The 25059-nt window shown below is 38.3% G+C and overlaps 2 protein-coding genes across 2 annotated transcripts; both read right to left on the reverse strand.

Annotated features, from left to right (window-relative positions):
* Positions 1–86: 86 nt before the first annotated feature.
* LOC102227342 (protein FAM124B-like) lies at positions 87–7499 on the reverse strand. The gene is made up of 7 exons (XM_014470367.2): positions 6903–7499; positions 5185–5216; positions 4644–4853; positions 4011–4406; positions 3670–3866; positions 2961–3123; positions 87–2461 (listed from the first exon to the last, which is right to left on the reverse strand). Exons 1-7 carry the CDS (start codon positions 6953–6955, stop codon positions 1881–1883), a joined length of 1632 nt encoding a protein of 543 aa, XP_014325853.1. The 5' UTR covers positions 6956–7499; the 3' UTR covers positions 87–1880.
* Positions 7500–8253: 754 nt separating this feature from the next.
* LOC102221121 (cullin-3) lies at positions 8254–25059 on the reverse strand. Its single transcript, XM_005803372.2, has 16 exons — positions 24803–25059; positions 21524–21721; positions 18431–18544; positions 16775–16935; positions 16258–16372; positions 15843–16071; positions 15106–15251; positions 14716–14892; positions 14249–14419; positions 13790–13897; positions 13401–13525; positions 12794–12890; positions 11748–11882; positions 11420–11606; positions 10511–10656; positions 8254–9463 (listed from the first exon to the last, which is right to left on the reverse strand). The coding sequence occupies exons 1-16, from the start codon at positions 24863–24865 to the stop codon at positions 9332–9334; spliced, it is 2304 nt and encodes a 767-aa protein (XP_005803429.1). The 5' UTR covers positions 24866–25059; the 3' UTR covers positions 8254–9331.

Here is a 25059-nt window from a genome sequence, read left to right on the forward strand (position 1 = left end):
ACATGTTCTTTAAACAACAGAGCTCTCAGATATGTAAATATACCTGATGACATTCTCTAGATGAACTATTAAAACTCTGTGAGCTTAAAACAAAACTAGACACGTTTGTAATAACAGTTCCAGTGTGTGTTATTTTGAAATATCTAGAGACTTTAACATTTTGTTTTATACTTACTGAAAAAAAACGTTATTTTCAGACTTTGAAACATTTGTAAATGTGTTAAGTTATAGACAATTCCATTTAAATAAAGGTTGCATTGTTAAATGTATAGCTGTCCTATATGAACTTTTTAGCACTGCCTGAAAGGAGTGTCTCGACTTGCTTTTTCAGTAAAAAAAAATTAAACAGTTGGCAAAAATAGCAGACATCTGAGAAATCCACATAGATACCTCTCATGTTTCATATTCCACTTGAGCTGTGGGAACCCTGTGTTTTTTTCTGTGACAACCCAAACAAAAAAATATAAAAAAAATAGCATTTACAGAGTTGTTAAGACTAGAGATGCACTAATCAGGCCCTTGCAGTCAGTTTCTGCTTTTTGTAAATGACATCTACTTGTACAGCATTTAGTCCAGAAGACTTCAAGACTTCACATTGAAGAAGCAAGAAAGCTTTCCCCTGTTGATTTAGATTTCTCTTTAAAAACAAAATATTTCTTTCTAGTTTTCCTGCATCATTATTTATTCATATTAGGAATACAAAGGCGACTGTGGTCAGAGTTTATCCTGTAACCAGTGGCTTATCGTTTACAACACTTGCTCTGTGTCTTAAAGCAGAAGGCTCCTCTTTGTACCTGGAAAAGTTGAGCTCAAGACAAAAAAAAGTGTTTGAATTAGCATTAAACAAACATATTTCCATAGAAAATGGTTTCTTTTTAAACAACTTATTACACATTTTATACTTCCTCTGTCAAATTAAATACTCATCACTGAGTCTTCTTTTCATAACAGCCTCCACACTGAAGAGTGTTGTATGTTTTCTTCCTTTTGGTAATGATGTCCCAGTAATTCTATCAGAGTTAAAAACTACTTTTATTCTATATACGTATCATTTTATTGAGGTATAAATTGGCTTTATCAATCATACCTGACTGTTGTCATATGGACTCAACCATTGCTGTTTAATTTCCATGACTCTTTATAAGTAAGGCTGCATCATCATATTAGCTGCGGGCACAAAGTTTTCTTCCTTTAGTAATGACGTCCCAGTAATTCCTAACAGAAATTAACATCTGAAAATGGAAAGAATATGGCACACCTGCAAACCCATACAGGAAGACAAAAGATTTTTTTTTTGACAAGTTATAAGAAGACCGAGCGAACATGTGGAAGAAGGTCACATGCAAAACAGTGGAGGAAAGCTTGCCCAGCACTCTTATATTGAAACAGTGGTGGCAGCGTCATGCTGTGGGACTTCTTCCATTCAGCAGTAAAAGGGATGCTGGTTAGAGCTGATGCTTTTTTTTATTTATGACAAAAAAAATTGTAAAACAAACATAATTTGTCTTCAATTTCCCAATAATCCTCTACTTTATACTGGTCTATCAGTTGAAATCCAAATAAAATGCATTGGTGTTCATGATAGCAACATTAGAAATTGAGAAAAACTTTAAGATGAATATTATTGTAAAGTACTTTGTAAAAGCTTAACAGTCAGCACTTTTCTGCTAACATAATCTCAAAGTTGCTGTGTCTCTGGAGAGTGTCATTGTTGTAAAACATGAACCAGTAAGACCAGTAAAGCCACTTAAAGGGTTCAGACACCTCTGGGCGAAGCGGGTCGCCTGCCGAGGTACTTTGCTGCGATTTGTTCTCCAGAACAGGCCCTCATTTATCAGGTTGCACCACTGTGACCTGTGGAAAGATTATGTGACGGGAAATCAGATAAAGAACTCATCGACTGGCTCCTCATGGTTTATGTATGCGGACAACAGTTCTGTCGATGTGCTGTTCTCTGCCAACAGCTTCTGTGAAGTCCTTTGTCCCCTTGCAGTGGTCTTGCTCTCCTCTGCTGCACCTTTACAGCCACCAGAGGGCGCCTGATGGTTAATATGAGTCTGTGGCAAACATTTAGTTAATTCCTTGGCCCGCTGCTCCACAGGTGAAGCCCCAACCACTGAAGGTTTCGCAGAGTTACGAGTCCTCAAGAGGTCACAAGAGGAGGACCGAGTGATGGTTGCGACGGCGGTGTCCGAGAGGGGAGAGATGGCGACTCCAGTGTCGACGTTGGTCTCCTCTTCTTCCTCTTCCAGGAGGAGATGGGAGAGAGAGCGGGTGACAGAGGGGCGCAGAGGAGAGTCGGGGTGGTTGGAGGTGGAGAGCTGAGCGGGGCTGCTGCGTTGGGATGAGTAACAGGAGCTTCCAGGAGGGGTGCTGCAGCAGCTGCCTGACCCCAGACTTTCTGCTCCTCCACATCCTCCAAGCAGCTTCTCAAGACCCGGCTCACTGCGAGGTCCGATTCCTGGCAAACACACATCAGTAGGGTCACATCAAATGTTGCAAATAACAGGAGAAAATGTGGGATGAATTTGTATTCAGCCTCCTTTACATTGATACTTCGAAATCCAATACAGTCAATTAATCTTAATGCAGAAGTACCTGTTCTGTTAAGGCCTCTGACATTTGTTAAAGATTAGTGAAACAGGATCACAGTAGACAGGTCAGGGAGAAAGTTGTGAAGTGTAAAGCAGAGTTAGGATACAGAAAAACATTAGTTCAGAGCTGCAATTAACGGCTTAGATCAGGGGCTTCCACAGTGCAGCCCAGGGGCCATTTACAGCCCTCTGAATGATTTTTTTATGGCCCTCTAAAGCTCAATTCCACAATCAGGGCTGAAAGCACTCATGCCGGGGGCCACATCTGGCCTGTCGGTCCACCTCAACCTAACTTTGTTAATAGACAGACTGCTGTTTTAAACGGTGGGAAGGAAACCAAAATGAGTCCAATCTGTAACTACCTACCTTGCCTGTGAGTTTGCATCGTCAGGGAAGTGGTGAGGCCGCATGGCAGGAAACCGTTTCCGTGTCCGCCGCTCCGGAGCTGCACTCCTTGAGGTGGCAAACTGAGGCAGGTGAGAGGGAATGCACAGGTCAGAGGTTGACGAGGTTGAGCTGGAGCCTTCACCTGCAGCACAGGAGGAGAAGGATTGTAGTTTACCCCAGGAGTTTAAATTTAAGCATAGTACTTAAATGTGTTTTTCCCCCCATTTTTAAAGAGATTCATTCAGTCTGATTTATTTAGGAAACATGATATTTGCTCCTTTTGAGTTAATTCAATATAATCTCTCTAGCACAGCTTGTGGTCTGTGGTAGATTTACTTTGTAAAAACAAAAAAAAACAGAATAAATAAAAACAAAACAGGAGTGTCATATTTGACATCTAAACCAGATCTAGCTGAATAATCACAGGACCAAAACAGGTTTTTAAATATTTCTTATATTTAAATATTATACTGACAATATTATATGAAACAGATATTAAGCTCCTCTGCCTCCTCCGTGTGGCTCTACTGCCATCTGCAGAAAAACACAGTTCGGTCACAAACAAACAACCAATCAGAACCAGGAGTAGGGTCTTAGTGCTGTCAGTCACACTCGTGTATGCACTGCTCATAACAATGAAATTTATAAAACATCACACTTTTAAACACATAATCTCTCTTAAACTCACTTGAAAGAGAACCTTGTTACCATCCAGGTCTTCAGTCTGCCAGCGTGTATTACTGATGGGGGCGCAGGGGTTGGGCAACAGGGGGACCAGCTGTCCCACTTCTTCCACACTGAACTGCAGCACAGCAGAGCTGCATGCTTCCACTCCAACCCCTGGAGACAGCTGTTTTAAAGCCAGCTGAAGGCAGAGACCAGGCTCTATGCAACAAGGACAAAAGGGAGCAGCAGTCACACATGTGACAAAGCAAAACAAAACAGAGAAGGAATGTATTGTGGGACACCATTTAAAATCCGTAGCTTGATTTCTCGCTTAAATGTAGGTTAAAAGAACTTAAATCCAACCTGCGTGGAGGGTGAACCAGCAGAAACCAGCCTTCTGCTCCTCGGCTTGTCGCTGCAGAATCGTCTCGTAGAACCTCACAGCGTCCTCATAGTTGTCATAGCTGCTGTACAGTGTTATACGCAGGATTTCTCCTCCACAGTGCACGGGTCGCACCCCCCACACAGGCATGCAGGGGCCCAGGCTGTAAAAGTCTCTGCTTGGCAGGAGGTAGGGCCGCAGCAGGGCGTTGGAGGGGGAACTGCTGGAAGTGATGTGGATCCCTCTGGTTCGGCTGCCGCAGCTCTCGGTGTGATGGTACTGCCAGGGCGGGCGCTGGAAGAAGTCCAGGACTTTGAGGATCCGCTCCTCTCCGTAGGCTTCGTGGAGGAAGAAGGTGATGGCCAGAGAAGGGTAGTCTGAAAAAATTTAGGCAAAGGTTGGATTTTAATCAGTCACAAAAAAAAAGCAGAAGCAATTACACTGTTTTTTTTTTTTTAATAAACAACAGAAGATTAGAGAATGTGCCACTTAATTTTCTTTAATATCGGTTGTTTGCAGCCATGAAAATTCTCAGTTTCCTTAATTTCTCCTTGCTATTGAACAATTATTTGAATCTCTTGCAATAAAAGATGAGGGACAGCAGAAATCCTCACCGGCCACAGGACGAAGGTGAGTGTGAGCTCTGAAGGGGGAAGCCCTCTCTGATACATGGAAGATCCGGAGGCTTGGGCACAGCCAGCGCAGCAGGCGGTCCAGCGTCTGCTGCAGAAGCAAAGAATCTCCAGGGTTGGACAGCAGATGCAGGTTTATCGGCAAGAGTTGTTGTTGGCGCTGCTGCGCGGCCCGGCCACTCATGCGCTCACCTAGGATGAAAACCAAACCCGAAAGGCACGGATAAAATAAAATAGAAACGCACATCCTCAACATACCACAAGTTTTCATGAATTCAGCGGAACACAATATGTTTAGTATTCCTTTTGACAAGAATAAACTTCCTATGGGTTAGGAGAACAGCATAAGCTCTGAAGAAATATACTTTCACATCTGTCATTTTAATAAAAATTCATAAATGTAAGTTATGTAAAGATGCACACAATAACAAACTGCAAACATGCATATGTTTTAAAGGTTTATAAGAGTAAAAAAGTCCTTTGAGATATTCTTTTATTCCTGTATGAGTAAAGGAATACTTACTAGCAGACGACGACATTCTGCTGCTGACAGATCTGAAACAAGTGAAATAATAAGAGTTACTGGGCAGAAGAAAGAAAAAAACAGATCGTCATATTATTGGTTAAAAACAAATGCAAAGTTTGATTAACACAATTAACATATAAATTAAATAAGGTTTAATAAAATAAATAAATTAGAATGATGTACAAATGGATAATATTGGAAATAAAGTTAAAAACCTGCAAGTGAAAACATCTAGGCTGGCAACCTAAGACTTTTTGGCTGCATACGTTTTAAATATTGCCTATTAAGCTATAAAAGTTCTGAAAAAAAACACATAAAACGATCACATCTTATGTGTTTAAGAATAAACACAAAGCATTTAATGCACAATATATCACAATAAGCATTTTTAAAAAAAATTACAGTACAACTAAAATAAATACTAATGAAATAAAAATAAGACAAATTTAATAATTTGGCATATTGAAGTGATATTGAAAATGAACTCAAAAATGATTTAACAAAATTTGAAATAAGTTGGTTTGTTAGATGGATGGATAGTAAAATCATTACTTTGATTACTAATAAATATTTAATTTAAAACCAGCAAACAAAAACATAAAAAAAACCTTACAGAGTAGTATCTCGTCATTTCTAAATACTCGCATTAATCAAAGCCACAACAATGTCTCAGAGATGGACTGGAAGCTGATTACAGAGAGCTGATGGGCCACTTTGTGTCATGGTGGGCAACAATCCTCTCATCTTGAATGTGAAAAAAACAAAAGATATGACTATAGATTTCAGGAGAAATCAGGTTAGATCATAATCTATGTCCTTCATGGGCAAAGAAGTACAGGTTGTACTTCTTGAGTAAACTAAGATCCATCAAGGTTTGCAACCAGATGCTGCATGCCTCCCATAAGATGCTGCTGCCACCATCTGTTGGGGTTGCAGCATCAAAGCCAGGGACCTGAAAAGGCTCAACAATCTGATAAAGAAGTCTGGTTCTGTTTTGGGGACGACTGTGGAATTTCTGGAGATGATGACACAAAGAAAGACTTTACATAAAATCAAGAAAATTACGGACAACCCTGACCTTCCTCTTTATGAGACAGCATTAGAAAAACAAAGCCGCAGTAATACAGACCGCTACAAGAGATCTTTCCGTCCCACAGCCATCACAATCTACAGTAACTCTCTTACAACCACATTCAGCTTCCCTTTGCAATGAAGAACATATTTTAACATTTTGAATAGCTCACAATAAAAGTTTTAACAAAATCACTTAATTAGATTTTACTACAACTATTATTACTATTACAATTAAAGTAACAAAGGTGCAACAGAAAGTCTATCAATGGCTCAATGGTGTCTCATGAAACACCAAAACATCTGCAATTCTGTCGAAGCTATTCAAAACACGAAGGTCTGTCGCCATCTTGTGGTTACGTCTGTTTGGAACCCAGCCCGCTGCTGCGGTCACCATGACAACATTTTATCTGTTGTTAGCTTGCAAGACCTGAAAAAAAAGTGTAATTATAGGAAAAGACGACACAAAGAAAAATAAATCTGGTACTCAAAGCCATAAGAAGGTCTTAGAAACCTCTAAATAGTTTGGGCTTTTACAGTTTAAGCCAGTTATGTGGATTTCCGGGCAAATTAAGGTCCATTGTGGGCTAGAAAGCGAATTTGTTCGGCTACGCGTTTAGCCGCAAGCTAAAGCTGATACTCACTCGGCTGTGTCAGCTCCGGAGTCCACGTTTTCATCCCCGGCTCTTCGCCACATCGTCGGGTCCACTCTCCTTACATTTGGGCTCCGAGCTTAAAGTTTGAGCAGTGTTTCCAGTAAGCCCACTCAGGAGTGTGAAACATCCCGATTTGTTTCCACAGCCTTCTAAAGTGGGGGAAACGAGGGAGACTGGGATCTTACTGGGACACTGACGTCACTAGGCAACCGCACAACGTTAAGAATAAAAAGAAATGTACTCGCTCCAGAAAGTACAAAAACGGAAGCAAAAAAAAAAAAAAAAAAAAACCCCGGGAGGAACCTTCGGTGCAGCGTTTAGAGAAAATAGCCTGCAGTTTGCTTGGGGAGTCGATTCTGAGCGAAAGGGAGCACAAGGAGAGGTGCGACTTTAAATCCAAAGCCGCCTATAATAATAATAACAGAGCAGATGGCATGAGTCCCACAATATGGGAGGACAAAGGAGACAGCAGACGGCCTGGGCAGATTTAAATGCGTAGGGGACGTGTTGACGGGAGGCTCGTAACCCTGGAAATTTAAGACCTTGTTTGCCAAGAGCATTAAAACCTATGAAAGACAAGTTAGATGTACACCCAGAAATGATAAGGCGCTTTAAATCCGCAATCTTGGGAGAGTGGTCAATTTGTAAATAACCTCATGAAATAAAAGATCCGCACTGTTTGCTGATAGGTGGAAATATATTCCAGTTATTTAGTCCCTTTGTAGGGATAAAAAAAAAAAACGGGAGAAAAATGAAAAACTAATACTCACCTAAAAAGTTTGTTTCTAAATTGAGATTATTGGAACAAAACTCGTAAAATTGCATGTCAATGTATACATTAGATCTCAAAATTTTTTTGTTTAATTTTTTTAAAATCATTTGTATGGCATACTGGTACCATTCTCATACCAGCAAACCATATACTGAAAGCATTAATGCCAATGCACTTTCAAATTTTCTTCAGATACTCCATCCACTGCAGTATCCATCATTGCTTGTGGGTCTTTCATCAACCTCTGCTATAACCCTGCAAAGTTAAACCTCTTGCAACTCAAAGGCTTTATGGCTCTATTAAAACATTTTGAAAGTCACTTGCCTGCCATATGTACCAGTTCCAGTGGATCAGTTCAGTGCTGGTGGCAATACCACAAGCTCAAATGAACACAAAGTACAATTGACAATCCAAAAATCAAATTAAATTTCTTAGTTTGGATTTAAGTTATGGGTGTTTTGTTACACTAACTACACAGGTAACGAAGGAAATATTTCAAATCCTCCCTGAAATCGAATAAATGTTTTTTTTTAAAAAAATCTCATGCAATCAAACCAAACAAAAATATTTTTTTATCTCTACATTTATTATGATGAAAACAAGGCCCTGTACAATCCACCTTCGCAGAGTACAATTATTATTTTACAATTTGTACACATTTGGAGCATGGTGCGTAACCGGTTCCACCTGTTCAAAATGTATTTGGAAATAAAATCTTGGAAACCTGCAACGCAACTAGCCTTCCATTAGAAGAGATCATTTTTGGCTGGTCACACCACAGGCCTAAAGTAAAAAAAAAAAAAAAATAATAAAAAAAAAAGTGCCATAAGAAGCAATGTCTTTGTTGACTTTTAGGCCTTTTATTCCAACGATGGAGCCACAGTATAAACGTATGCTTTAAAGCATCAGCTGCTGATCGTTCTACTCACCAGTACACACTTGGCCACGTTACTGAAAATGGCATTGAATATTTGTCAGCTGCGAGAGATGTGCACTCTACTATGGATGTAAAATAAACCCCAAAACAGTCAAACTTTCAAAATAAATTAAACTATCACTGTTACTGAAATATTCAAAATGTATGTGTTTTGCCGTGGTTGTAAAGCAGGTCTGCACCAGTTACCACAGTTAATCTTTTTATTTAAATCTAAAACTCCTCTGTGAGGAAAAGGCCAAGACTGTTCAACCTGTACAGCCATTATTGTGCCACGAAACACAAACAGAACACATTGACATCAACATTTAAAACAGGGGAGTGAGTGAGTTCAGATGTTTTCTCCGTCTCCATGTAGCCCCGTGTTTGCTATTCTTCACTGCGTGTAGCTAATTGGCAAACAGACAGGTCTCTCCAAAGGCCACAAGAAACAGGATTTTTTTTGTGTGTGTTTGTTACAAAACTATATTCCCCTCTTTTCATTTCTTTCAGCAGAAGAAATCTAATATTGCTAGAAAACTTCGCCATCTTTTGCATGATTTTCCCTCTTTCTTTTTTTTTCTTTTTAAAACACGTTTATGGAAGAAAGGTTAAGCTTCCCAGTGTGTCCCGAATGATGAGAGCACTTCCAAAGTTCATCAAACACTTAGCAGTCCACAAAAACAAGGCCCTCAGTTTCAACTTGAAGCTAGCTTTCAGTGGATTTACTGGTTATGCTACATAAGTGTACACTTTGCGGTCCTCTGGTGTTCTTGCCAAATATTCCCTCTCAATGAGTCCTTCAATGCGCTTCTTGATGACTACTGGACTAGGAAGGAATCGTGCTCGCAACTGCTGTGTGACCTGTGGAGACATAGAAAGTAGAAATCAGAACCAAAAGCTACATTTTGTATTATCCTGTCGTCATTCTGAGTCTGTAACATGCACTATTCGTTGGTTAACTTTCAGGAAGAAGCAAAAAAAAACAACAGATTTTTATTGTTACAGTAAAAGGCACATGAATGCTATGAGCTGATCTGCTGAAGTATTTGAATATAAGCAGCAATAATTACTAAAAAGTGTAAAGCACTATCCAGCATCTTTATACAGTTTTTATTGATCCATATTAAAAGTTTTCATATTTTTAGACCATCTGTCTATGTGGCGTTTTATTCTTTTTACATTAGTCTTCGCAAATCCCTGTGATGCTAATGATTATCATTTTGTTTAAATAATTTGTATTGTTTAAATAATACAAATTTGGAACACCAATAAATCATAATTAAAAATAAATGTGATGAAACGATTTGTAATCATTAATAAAACCATTTTACAAAATTCCCCACAAAATTTGAATATCAATGCTTTATTATTACTTAACTCTTTGGGTCCAGTTAAAAAGCTAGAAGCAAGATGATCCAACCAGCAGTGAAATTTCGTTTTTTTGAATGTGTTTTTATTTGTAATAAAAAATGACAAAAACGTAACTTGTAATGTGGCAATCCAAACATAAAGGTTACCACTTAAACACAAATCACTGTAAAAGATTACATTTATTCTTCAAATAACAGGATTAGATAAAGTTTGGAAACATAAATATTTTCCATATTAAGTTTTCAAATATCCAGACTTGAAATTGATCCCGCTCTCAAGACTGTATGGGCCTACCTAAAAATATTCTGATGGTCTCATTCACATTTAGAGGCAGAAATAGTGACTCCCCTCTAGAGAACCAGCTGATATTAAAACTCTGTACATCAAAAAATACTGATGGGGTTTCACTAAAGAGAAGAAAATGCAAAGTACCTTCTGAAGGGAATGTGAACTCAATATATTTTCATATTTCTGATCATTTATTTTTTCCTCTACATGAACAGTCACTGCTCTTTGGACTCAAAGTCACTGACTTACCTCTGCTACTAGGACATTGTGCTGCATCTTCTTTCTAGATTTCATGATGCGAACAATGGCTGCTTCAATCTCATGCTTTCTGTCATCATCAACTTTCTGTCGCGTCTCCTTCCTCTCCGGATCAGACTCTCCCTGTTTAGCAGCCACTACAAGAAGAAGCACAATAGTTATTGAATGAAATGCAACTAAAAGATCAGCTGCTTTACTGCATGTTTAATAAAGACTGGAGAACATTACAGAAAAGATTTATGCTTAATGCATTTTTCTCTGCACCTTCTATTACTGGTTTTATGTTCATCACTGCCTCAAACAGTGTCTACAGAACAGAATCTAGCTAAAAATATTTCTCCTAGATCCTAAAAGTAAACAGACAATATAAATTTCTACTGCAATCTAAAACAAAAAAAACCCGGACAATCCTAAAGCTAAGATGACAATAGCCCAGTAAGTTCACTTTGTTACTATAAGATATAGCTTAACACCAACGGTGAATTTCAGTGAAATTGCTGGGAAAAATATAATAATTGACTCACTGACAAAAAGTTAAGTTCATTCATCAACAGACAGTAACAAAAATCTGTGGTGAACCAATTGATTAGCCGCCGACTGGAGGGATTCATTTTCTCCATTATGTCTAATTAGTGATCAGCGGGTTAAGTATATTTTTCTCTACTCATTAAATCCCTCAAACATAAGAACTGCCAACATTTTGGTGGACTTTTGGGAGTTCAATGAAAATCTGAGTAAGGGCAGGAACAAAACGCTTTGATGCATAAATGTGGGTAATCTTGTGATTACTTTTTGTGTGAATGGACAAATAGGAAATTTAATTCAAAAAACCACATCAACACTAAGTTTTAGTTTTAAATCCAGCAAACAGCATGGTTTGCAAGATGGTACTCTGCGTACCTGTCTGAATTTTGACCCGGTGCAGTTTAGAGGTAAACTGGTCATTCACTGTAAACACATGGCCATTTTCAATCTCCTTGGATTTGGGCTCTTTGGTGAGAACTCTCTGTGTGGGCTTCCCACACGCCAGAGACTGCAGCGCTCGCACCAGCTCCCTCTCAGGGATATCCGTCTCCTGCTGGATTTCCTGTTATGAAAACAGCTTCATTACAAAACTACTACGACAGAGACAAGAACTTCAAACTTTTATAACTGCAATTCTGCGTATTATATGAAAATGTAAGCATGGTGCATGTTGAGGTGATGAGGACAGCAGGGTGTGACGTACCTCAAAAGTGGACTTCTCCCTGTTGTTGAAAAGCATGAGAATGGTCATCTGAAAGGTGGATACTTGCAGAATGTGCTTTCTGGTGTTGGAGCCCGTCACCTGGGCCCCACCTACTCCGACTTCTGACCCGTCCTCCTGTCCATACATTACAGGCTCATTATCAAAAAGACCTACTACCTACTAAAGGCACTCAGAAATACAGACAACAAACAAGAACCCACTAAACTATGACCGAAAAGACATTTTCAACTTCAAATGTGTGAAATGAGAGAATACTTGAAAGTGTCATTCAGTTTAACATTTGATTTGTAAAAATTGAGCTGCCCATTATTTGTATTTATTAAATTTTAGAATGAAATCTTATACAAACAATTACAGTTCCACAAAAGTAGCATTTGCCCCTTTCAGTTCTTTTTTTGCTTCTTCTCACACCTAAATGTTTTAGATTCATAAATGGTAATGTCACACTAAGTTACGCTCAGTAACACAAAAAATTTGATTTCAAGTGATTGTTTAATTTATTAAGAGAAAAAACTATCCAAACCAATTTTTCCCTAAACCAATGTGCTGCTTTTTTGACATACATTGGTCTACATTGTGTTGTCAGACAAGTTTTGTTTAAGTGATGTTTTTCCATTCTTGACCCATGCAAGGAAAATTTAACGTTGCTTACTAAAAAAGCAGTTGATCACAATTAATGACTGATTTAAATCAGAATGATTTGAATAGTTTTTTTCTTCTTGATAAATAAGATAATCTTTTGAAAACTATCTTAGTATTGACATGGTGTTTTCTTCTCTAACATTAAAATTTGTTGATTATATCAAGCATCTAATTGTGGCAAAAAAGGAAAAAATATCTGTGTAAAATATACACTTTTTTACATAGAATTGTAATATCATTACTCCCAACAAAGAAGTGACAGAACATTTAACATAACACAATTAAAACATGTAAAATCTAACACAAATGTTTCTTGTTTAAGTTCCTTTGATACAATTTCCTGTTTGAAGATCTTTGATGTCAGACAGATTCTCCCTACATACCTTTTTGATGGGACCATAGAAGGTGGCATTTAAATCTGCAGAACCCATATGGTGCTGTAAGGTGAGTTGTCTACCACTGTGCTTACCGAGATAAAACCTGCAACCAGAGGAAATCATGCTTTAGTTAACTTCCAATATCAAGTCAAGAAGTTGCCACCAGCACAGTATGGGAGGCACACAGGTGAGAATGCTGCACACAGTGAAATGGAAACTCACTGACATTGGCCTGTTGTCAAGGCAGTAAACAAATGCCAGTTCAGCAGCATCAGGATTAGACTGCATAGAACTAGAATAAAGCTTTTCCTCTCAAATTAAACTGATGATGAAAGTAATTTCTTTAAATGGCCAGGGAAAACTTGATTATTGCTTGATGGAATACAGCAAAAAACTTAAATCTTTACCAAACAAACATTGATTAACAGGAGGACATTAAACAAAAGGCAAACAAAACTATTTAGTAGAATTAGAAGAAAGCCACATGGTTTGGCTAAACCATGTGGCAAACCCAGCACAACAAACAAAACCGGTATAGCTTCAAAAAACAAACAACCCCCCCCACCCAAAAAAACAGTCTAGCTAAATTGTGTTACATGTACAAATGACAAACCTTCTGAAAACTTCAAATGCATGACGTGGTGAAGGGGGGATATTGCACTTTGGTGTTGCTGATTGTGTAGGCCAGTATCCTGTAGTCAGGACCCTCACAGTGAGATCAACCCCTCCAAGAGAAACCTGAGGTTTGACAAAACAGAAATTGCACACAATCAGTTTTGGAAAAACACTCTGAGAACAGACCTTTGAGAAAACTAGATTGACAAAAAGTAGGTACAAAAATTCTAGCAAAACTAGCAAGATTCCGATTTTTAATCATCAGATTGTTACTGTGATAAATACAGAAGAGTGCAACTGAGCTGCAAGCCATAGTCTACTGACTACAGAGAGAAAATAATCCAATTAATCTGACAGGCTGAGCTGCAGCATGTGGTGCATCCTCACCCCAGTGGTCTGGAGATGTTGCCTGAACTCATCCATGGTGGTGTTGGAGATGCTCATGTCCCGGAACATTCCCTCTAGTTTAGAGGTGAACTGACAGCCACACTCAGTCTGAATGACAGAGAACAAAGCAGACATTACAGTAAAAAATAAAGATGCATATTTCAAGTCAATATATACAGAAATATAAAGAGCCAGACAGCATATTTTGCATTTATCATACTGTATATGTTTATTCTTTAATGTTAGTTGCCTTGGATCTGAATCTACTCATTTAAAGAAGCACTTAATGTTTTTAGTTCAATCAACTGGTTATTTGAAGACAAATCTTGAGAATCTATATTGTACACAACAGTGATTATTCTTTGTAAGATCCCTTTAGGTAGTCATTCATTTTTCTAGCTATTGCTCTTAAAACAATTTCCAAGAGCATTAAAGGTGCTTTATCTCAGTTCTGCTCACCTTTAGCTTGGAGATCATGTTCTTTTCTGAATCATCTGAAACGCTCTTGTTGGTGAGCAACCTTCGAGCCAGGTGCTGCTTGTAATATCGTTCAAACACATCCTTCTCCTGCATGAAGCGGAACAACACCATGGCCTTGTCCAGTATGGACTCCACCTCTTGCTCTGTTAGCTGAATTAAAGCAGGACAAGGTCAGCAGCCCCCCACACAACCACAATTTAATTATCTCCTATATTAATCCTTCAAGCGTAGGTTTTATTAAAAAAAAAAAAAAAGTAAATAAGCAGAGCAAACCCACAAAAACTCTAGGAAATTTTTCATTTAATCCGATTTAGAACGATACCAAAAAGGACCAACTGAAGTGAGGTGATGACTTTTTAATGCAGTTCCCGTGCCACACCAGGCTAGCAGTAACACTTGAGGGACATTCTGAAAAAGTTAAAGTGGAGCTTTCAAAAGAAACTCACCCCTTTTACTCCCTTCTTCAGTTTGTCATCGATGAAGAGCGAGAGATATTCAGGCGAGCGAGAGTTGAGGTTAAGGAAGTACTCGAAATCACCAGCAATAGTTTGTTTGAAGAGTCGGTCATTATTGAAAGATTCTTGGAGGAAACGGTCAAAACGTGACTTCAGGTCTAACAAACCCTGCAAGGAGAAGGCAGTAATATACAGAGGAAAATAAACTAGCAGTCCACAGTAGCCGAAGACTAATAAACGTATTACACAATGAAACTAACAGGAAAACAAATTAAAATCCATTTATGGCTTTCACGTGGTTAGATACAGTTCGTTTTCCTTCTCCCATCTTAAACAGATTCTTGTTTCAGCAAACTACAACTAACTCATTTAAATTCATACCTGAATATAATCTACTGGATTTTTTCCTTCTCCCTCCTCTGAAACGAGCGCCTTGCCTTGCTCCCGCAGGTATGAGCTCATACACTCACACATGGTCTTCAGCCCGTTGGGAACCCGACTGAACAGCTTGTACATACATGCTAAATCTGTGGACAGATTGCAAGAACAAAATATTTTTACTGACTGAGATTGAATCAGTATTTTTCCTGAGGTGTTTCAGTGTCAGTCTGGTGTTAACATAAAATATTCATCAGCATGAATATCAAGATTGGCATTCAAGATTGAATAATGATTAGAAGAGAAGTTCAGTAACTTTAAAAAAAACAAAAACTGAGGGAAGTTTGAAATGAATGCAATTTTTTTTTATTCTAACCCACACCGATTCAACATAAAATATAAATACACCTATACATTTTTGCTTTAATGTTCTTCAGCAACTTGTAGACAAATTGAAAAAGATGGTTCATGTACATCTTTAAAAATTCAAATATGATAATATTCATGTTCATGAGGTAATGTGGACTATTGACTGGTGCTGACAGGAAGTGAAGAGGCTGTATTTTTGCTAAATAAAATAACTTTAGAACCACTCAGACAAATACTGAGTGTTGAAGGTTTCCTATTTGCTTTGTGAAATGAAATCTGTGTTAAAAAACAAACAAAAAACCCGCAAAAACTTTACTTGAGTGGATTTTAATCTCACAAATAATAAACATACTATATGTGTAAACCCATACCATCTGTCTTGCCATTCTTCAGCATATGGACCAGACCCGAGTTCTCCATCTCTACGATGGTCTTCATGTGCTTGGAGATGAGCTCTCGTTCCACCACCTTGACGATGGGCTCCTCTGTTGATTTGTCCAGGCAGTGCATTACCCGCTCAATCTCCTCATTAATTCTGGCCTCTACCTTCTTTATGTACACACTCGCACTGTTTTCTGAAAGGAACTTTTGGCTCTCCAGCTAAGTGAAAACAAGCGATTTATAGAGTATATATCAGCAGTGGTTCACAAATGTTCTGAGTCATCTGTACAAAGTGTTATACTCTCATATGTGTACGGCTCCCTAAAGGAGAAGATGCGGCAAAGGTAAAAGCTGATTTAAATTCAAACAATTAATAACTTATGAAGAGTGAATTTTCATCCAAACCTGGAAAAATTCTGCAGACATTTCCAAGAACGGTGCTTCAAAGTCTTCTTCATAAACAGATCTTCCTTCAAGGCCAAGGATCATTAACATTTGGCAGGCATTTCTAATGGCCCCCCTGAAGGAGAGGAGAAACAAGCCAAATGTTGAGGGAAAACACCCAGCAACATAAAAGAAAAAACTAAAATATTTTAAAGAGGGTGAGAGAGTGTTCATTTCACCAACAGCCCCCAGTCAATTTTCCAATATTAATTCATTCTTTACTTTGAAAAATCCATGTAGTTGCACAGCAGGCGGTTCAGGAAGATAAATATTTTAAAATGTCAGAAGCTTTAAAGATTTCCCCAAAAGGGAGAAAGGTCATGGATGTTTTAACAGCTCCTTCATTTCTTCCTCCAAATGAACATAATCTCTCTTTGATCACAATTATACCATCCTTAATTAAACATACCTTTATGCCATTATCTACATGCTAAATTAATCATTAGGTAGCAATCTTTAATGTGTGTTGCTCGTCTACCTGTCCACCACTTCCCCCTTCCTCTCCCGTGCGATCATGTCAAGCAGAGTTTGTCGAAGGTGGTCTCTGATGCAGCCATATCGAACCACCTGATCCCTAAAGATGATGAGCCCCAGGTTGTAGACGTTTTCTACATTATTTTGCTGCACATACACTCGATCCTTTGGCACAAAAACAAAACAGAAAGTCTTGAACAATGTGGAAATTTTGCCGTTCACTGATGATGGACATGTTGTAATAACAATTTTCTGCTGAATAAATCTACAACCTGACATTAACATGAACCTTCAGGGCTCCACCAACGAGCCAGCTTGGTCCTCAAAACCTTAAAAACATCTCTATTATAAATATCTGACAGTTCCTCTATTACATTTTAAATGTCTGTAGGGAATTACACTTCTGGGAAAAACCTATACACACATTCTTTATTCCAAATGTCACCCGATTAATTTATTTACATATTAAGCCACACTTTGATTCTTTCTAGTCAGCATTTACCAAAGATGCAACTTGGAATTACACTCGGTGTCAAACATGATTTATTAATACAACTTAGCAAAATTAAAACTGTCACCATTTGTATCAACAGATTTGAAATTAACATTTACAAACTTCTAATAGTGGTTGCCAAGTGGAGCACTGACCCCTGTGTACGTTTGTGATGAAGTGTGATTATTTTAAGGCCTTTTCTTTAAAGAAGTTGCTTGTTTATTATTAAATTAAGAAAATCAAAACTAAAACTAACTTAAAAATTTTAAACCTGATGTCCATTACATTGTCATTGTGTGTTGGTCTCAATGAGCCAGCAATAAGGTACAATTGTATCCAAAATTAACAACAATATTACTTTGAATACAGTCAATAAGAACTGCTTCCAATTAGATGTTGACTGTGCAAAGATTATCAAACTTGTTACATTAGTTTTTTTAAATTTCATTAACGATTCTGCTCCCAATACTGCAATATAGTGGTTCTAGTTTAACTACAGCAACACCTTGTGTGTCTTCAGTGAGTTTGAGCAATCAGTCCACCTTAATGACGCTGCTGCTGGCTTAGTTAACCAGAGTGCTACATTCACTAGAACCAAAGAGACTGTAAAGGATTTCAGAAGGACATTTCAACATCATCATTAGACCATTATATACAGACAGGAAACATTTCACAGCACCAGGTTAGTGGGTATGCATCTGACATTAAGGACACCCTATGACTGTCTACAACACAGAAAGTGGATGTGGTAAGTTATGCAACGCTGGTCATATTTAAAAGAAAAATGAAGATAAGATGATCCTATATTAGTCACACAAGTCTGAAATTTAAGCTGTCATGGCAGATAGTGGACAGAATAAAACAAACATACAAGCTAAACGAGAAATATAAATATGAAAATGTCAATATACAAAAGTGTATATGTAAATAAATATATGCATACACATAAAAGAAAGAATGTCTAAAATAGGCATATTTTAGGTATATGGTAGTAGCTACATCCTACTGCCAATGAGCCATTAACTGATCAAGGTGTGTTGAACCAGGGAGAGGGTCCTGGCCCCTGAGGACTGACTTTTGATACCACTGCCCTAAGATGTTCTTTACTTTACACAGTTTAACTGTTGTGTTGACTAAAAACAGGAATTACTCAACATGTCAACCCACCATGTACATCAGGATGTCTCTGATCATCACCATTGCAGTCTGGTGGTCATTCCACGCTTGATTTAACGTCTGGAGGAAGTTATTGTTTAGAGAGTTTAGGACATCTTCTCGTACCTTAGAGAAAGAAAAAAAACAAATGTTTACATTGTTTGTACTACAGAACGTTTCTGTTGTCTCTGTGACAAAAGAACAAAATAACCTTTTCACATGTAATATCTAAGAATGAAAAAAAGACCTGAAACAGTCTGACAGCTGTGATTTGTTTGCAGCGCAGCCTGCTATTGCCCCCCTTCCTGGCCGTTGACTGACAACCGCTTTTCTTGCAGTCAGGTAGATGGCAGGCTGATACTGGTGACACTGCAGCATGACTCAGCACTGGAAACTCAGGGCCTCAGAAGAGAAAAAACTTCAGGGCACACTTACCTTCCCCTTTTTCCTCCCCCTTAGACCGCCTTAGCATAATTCATCACCTCTGCTACACTGTCACATCAATTTCACCACATAAATGATCCAACTTTTCCTTTGTATGGATTCTAATCAGATCTTAGAGGGAGACAGAGAAATTTGTCATTTTGCAGGTTAAAAAGGCTGAAGTTATAGAGAGTTTGTCTTACAAGTTATAATTTGTCCAAGGTTTAATTAAACACATTTACTACAAGGATGCAATGCATCTCCATCAGTAATTTATAAGCAATTGACTCTACTGGTGTCTGTACAGATATTAATGAGCAGTAAATCTGTTTTTCAGTCCCTGAGGTCACATAACTTTCAAAGAGTAAAATATCAGTAGAAAATATGCTTTAAAGAAAAATATGGATTATGTTGAGTGTAAGGTTTCAAAATATTGGAGAATTGTCAGAACCTTGTACTATTGCAAAATATTGCAACATTAGCAATAATAAATCCAGAATCTATAATTCCATAATCTAGTCTGATCAAATAACTCTCAAGCTGAAACGTAATCATTAATGCACAGCTGGAAAAGTTTAACTTACACTGCTATTTAAGAAGAGCCTTAATTATACTCCAGCTAGGAATATCCCAATTGCAGGAATTTTCAAAATTCTTATTTCTAAGAGTTCCTGAAATGAACTCAACTCCTGTACATGCTTGATAAGGATACTGTCTGTAACTTTATGTCAGATGCACTTCAAGTGAGCCATGCAGGCATATTTTGCAAGGGCTTTTTTTAAAATTTAAAACTGTAAAACAGGCTGTCCACATTATTTTATTGTTTTTCATCATTTACAACAGCAGTCACTGTACTGTGAAAGAGACTGTACTGATCGCTGTGCCATAACCTTCTCTGTGTTCACACACAGCTGTCAGTGTGGAAATCTGCAGAGAGCACAGTAAAGGTACCAGTCATGCAGTTTCAAAGCAAAGTGCTAGGGTTGTAAAGGAGGAAAATAACTTTTCTTCTACTTTTGTCCTCATGATTATCGATAACTACACAAATACATGTTCAGGTCAAATTATCAAGGGGTCACATGAAAACCGTAGGGAATGTGCAACTATAAGCAAAAAAAATTTTAGGAAAGGATTATAAAATTGTCATGAACAAGATGCAAGTTTACTGAAGAATGTGTCTTTCAAAAAAGTGATAAAGCCATTTGTTTAAGGTGACATACTGTCTGAACATCATAGTAGTTTTCTTGTGCCAATTGACCACAAGTTGGAGCAACATATTAAAGCTGTCCTGCAGAAACGCTGGTCAGAGAGGCTGCAGAGTCATAGATCATTCACGACTGAGTAAACAGGGCGCAATCACATTAATGTAGATCAAGTAGTCTTGCTGAAATGAAGGGCTATTCTCTAATAAATGCATGGTGTTTGTTTTCTAAACTTAAGACATTGTACCTGAAAGCTGCTCTGCATCTTAAAGAATCTTGATGAGCCATCCTTAAACTCAAATCTGTAAAATGTACTGTTAACAGAATTATAATTAGGCCTCCAAGTATCCTACAGATTACATGGCTTAAAACACAACTGACGGCTTCTCTGCATCCCCCCCTCATAAACCTGGAAACTGCCTAATCAGCCATAGAAAAGAAGAAACTGCTATGCAGGTCCTGCATTTTAACAAGGATTGTGTAACAAACTGAAAAGTTTACTTTTGAAATGTTTAAAAGATGCTACTGAGAACTAGCATCTCAGTAGCTAGTAACGTACACCTAAAGAAGCAAATTTAGTCCTTAAGTGAATGCCCTGACAGATGATGCTGCATGGCTGGCGTAAAAACTAGGTTATATAAACCAAATATGACGTGCTGCTGAGTTTTAAAGAGTACAACGAAATAGAAGCTAAAAGATGCAGTGACAAAGCTCTGGGTTCTAAGAACCCCCGAAGACAGATTAAGGTCACAAAATTAACAACGCACAGACTTCAAAATAAACATCCAAACTGTCAGTTAAAGGATGCAGAAGACAAATTAAAAGTAGAAGTGTGAATGCGCCCTTACCCAATGTAAAGAGGTATCAGTGCATGAAGCACTCACAAAACAAACAACTATATTTCAGTTGTATTGATGTGTTGTTACTAACATAAATATTCATATTTCTACATGATTTGGTGTGCATTTTTGTTCCACGTGTATAAAAACCTCTGAAATATTCAGAGGCTGATATTGTATTGCTATATTATGTTAAGTAGTAATTGGTCTCCAGCTTCTGCCAACTCATTCTCAAGCCAACAGAAATTTCCATCAAATACTGATAAGACAATATGTCATTTAGCAAATGTAAATGAAATAAATGTTGACTGGTCTTGAATATTAAATATTAGACAATACAGCAATAAAGACACAGAAAAACCCTTGACCAATCAGAAGGAAATGGTGTTGAAAGATCCACCAAGAAGGTTTAGGTCAACCAAGTAATACCACGGCAGCTTTACGGGTTAAATCTGTCACCCAGAAGTCATTACTGAGGGTGTAAAGTAAAAAAACAACTGTAAACATTCCCAAAAATGATTCCTGCTTTCAAAACACAGCTAGATGTACTTAGAAATGCTTTATTCAATCTGCCATCACTTGACCTTTAGACTCCTTCTGGAGTTGTGTAGGCCTGTTTGTACAGTGATCTATGCTCTTACTTTGTTGATGAGATGTTCAGTGACAACTTCCCGCAGGCCTGTGTACAGTTTCTCTCCATGTTTGTGGAGCACCATTGTGTAGGCATTCCTGTAAAGTTCCTCAAAGCTCAGGCCGCTGTTGTTCTTCCTCTGTATTTCCTGGATGGCATTTTTTAGTAGGTCCCAGATATTGTTGACATACTTCTCATCCATCGTCATCTGTAAGAATAAAACATACCAACAAAAATGGAAAAAAAAGTTAAGTAAAGATTACCTTCTTCACTGCTATATCAGTTCTGATTACTTATTTACACATCTCGGTATTAAATAAAATAAATTACATGGCAAGAAGAGGTTTTTAGTTATTGTCCAGTTCCTGCTTGTGTATAATGCCCTAATTTGTATTTGATAATTCTATGGTATGAAATGACTGAACAGCAACCACAAGTAGCACTGGATTGCATTATTGCTTTGACAGAGGACTTAAACATTTTATAGAACAAGGGAGTTTAGGTGATATTGATTGGTAATGGACCCCAGCTCAACTTAAATTACTACAATTTATGCCAAATCTGCACATTTGTATTGCAATAAAACAGTACAGTAACAATTAAGCTAAGCTACAAGCCTAGCCTTGTGCTTTTTTTCTATTTTGAATGTGCATTGAGTCAAGTCAGGCCACAATGTTTTGTAAGATCTCCTAAGATATGTTTGGCATGCTGTTACAATAGATAAGAGGTGGTTGTTGGTCTTCCTTTCCCTTTTTAACGTACAGATACCACTGTGTGAATCAAGAGCTGTTTTTCATTAATCAACTGCTGCCTTCTATTGGATCACCACAGAGCTCCTTTTTCTCCTCACTACTTTATTTTCTATACCCTACTAGCTTTAATAGTGAGCTGGCAAACACTTAATTAAATTGCAGACCACAGAATCATTCTAAGCCTTCTTAATGGGAAAGGGAATCACAATGGACTTGCTGAGTTTACAACCTGTTGTGATTAATCATATTTACAACACCCTGGACACTAAACGCATGCTAACTGACTTTATGAAGCATTTCCCTCATCCTGCATTGACAGTAATTAACGGTGGTGCTTTAACTAGTGGACACTAACAACTATATTTGATGGTTGTTCTTGGCAATGCTGTCTTTAAATTCAAATTTTAAAAAAAAAAAGATATTTTACTGGAAGGACCTTTTAAGGAAAACAACAGATTTTAGTATCTCGTTTTAGGAATTACAAAGCTGTATTTAATCTGACTGAAGGATTTTTACTACTGACAGTAAACTGGTTTTGGCTAAGAAAACCAAAATTAGCATCTTGGTTAAAGTGGAGGATACGACTTCAAGAATGATTCAGGTAGAGGCTGTAGACCAGGGGTGCCCAAAGTCGGTCCTCGAGGGCCGGCATCCTCTTCCTGGTTTAACACACCTGGCTCAAATGATGGCTCATTAGAGGCTTAAGAAGAACATTGACATGCTGAAATAGTTGTTACTACCACCAGGGAGAGAACTAAAACATGCAGGATGCCGGCCCTTGAGGACCAATTTTGGGCACCACTGCAGTAGATATTTAGAAAAAGTGCTGTGGAGGGCACTTCTAATGTTTTCCCTTCAGTCTGTCAATATAAAGTATCTGCAGTGAAGACCAAAAAACAGCAGTCTTCTTTGCTACCAGCAAGTACTGTCATGGCTGAAAGTGAAAACCTGATCAAACTTGGGCTACTCTCTCTCTTCTTGTAATGTATGCGTTTTGATATAATGTACTGCATTTTTATTGTGTTCTTTTATAAGAAAAAAGGTAGGGTTGTAAAATAGCAATAAGTCACAAACAATTGTGGTCAGATGTTGCATCAAAATACTTTCCCAAGAAAACTAATCATTTATGCCATGGCTACAGTACGTTGATGTGTAAAAACGGCTTGTTTGCAGGTACAAAGTAGAAGAAGGTTAAGGCAAAGTGACAGTGAGTGCATTTAATTCAACAAGCCAAATTCTTGTTGGTAACATGGATTACCAACCAAAAGTTCAACCTACAGTTATTTTGTGGATCAACAACAATATAGTGACTGATTAGAGCACAGGTGTCAAACTCCAGTCCTCAAGGGCCGGTGTCCTGCAGTTTTTTAGATGTGCCACAGGTACAAAACACTGGAATGAAATGTCTTAATTACCTCCTCCTTGTGTAGATCAGTTCTCCAGAGCCTTACTAATGACCTAATTATTCTATTCAGGTGTGGTGCAGCAGAGGCACATCTAAAGGTTGCAGGACATTGGCCCTTGAGGACTGGAGTTTGACACCCCTGGTTAGAGCATACTTTCCCCCCAGGTCACTCAGTGCCTAAAAAGATAACTAATAATAAATAAACAATAATGCAAGAGCAAAATCAATGTGTGTTTCTGACTTAACAGGCTCAAACTCATGCATGTCATGAAGCCTGTGAGATCCTGTCTAGACAGAACACTACACTTAGTGTGTGTAGTTGGTTGCATCGACACAAGCAAACAATGAAACCAATGTCACAATCACAACACCTTAAGTAACTAAACAATAATAAACTCAAGTCATAAACAACCAGTTCAGCCGCAATATGCATGCAGAAGCTAAATACTCCCATAGCCTGTCGAGATGCTTATGCAGAATGAGATTAGCTTGAAAATTAGGTGTTAAGGTGATTTGCAGAAAAAGGCAACGTTAGGAGGACGAGGACAGAATCCCTATATTACAATTTCAGTCATGAAATAACAGAAAGACATAAAATGCCAATGAAACTGGATTTAGGTTAGCGGACTTGGTTGTCATTAGCATCCACTGGTAGCTGTAGAAACGCAGCTAATCGTTCTGACATGTGACCGATACATCATTCTTTTAAACATTCAGATAATACTATTATGGCATGCTTAGCCTAAATGCATGAATGTTGTATCTTTGCAAACAATAAGCTTTAAAAACAAGTGTCAAGAAGAGCGGGGGGGAAATGTTAGCCACGGCTACGTGGACAGACAGTATTAGCTAGCTTCCGTCGGGGGAGTTGCATTTATTTATTCGTTTAGAAAAATAAAACGGACACTTAACCGCTGAAAATGTGGTGGTGTTATACTAAACTGGGCACCAAACTACGCGACAACAACCACAAGCGACTGTACATATGGTGACTGCACTTTGTTTACGGATAGCCAACTCGAATATGCCACTCAGCTGTTTGGCCTTCTATCACTTAGCCAGCAGTTGAGACCGCGGGGATCGAGTGAGCGCCCGACTGACAGCCGGAGCACCTGCTGCGGTGTGCACTTACAGGAAAGGCCCTTATCCTCATTTTGGTGTCCTTCTTGGTGCCGCCTTTGCTGAGATTGGACATAATTGCCTCGTCTGTAGACTCTGTATTCACATGAAAGTGTTCTCCGGGGAGGGACAGGGGTGGATACTGGTTCAAGGAGCAGCTGACGAGCTTTTCCTCGACCCCGCAGCTCCGCGTCCCGCACCGCAAGTTTTTTTGTTGACAGCTGAATGCCAGGCCAGATAACTCTTCATACAGCAATGGCGAAATACCTG

Source organism: Xiphophorus maculatus, chromosome 18, assembly GCF_002775205.1.
Source record: "Xiphophorus maculatus strain JP 163 A chromosome 18, X_maculatus-5.0-male, whole genome shotgun sequence".
Lineage (NCBI taxonomy): Eukaryota > Metazoa > Chordata > Actinopteri > Cyprinodontiformes > Poeciliidae > Xiphophorus > Xiphophorus maculatus.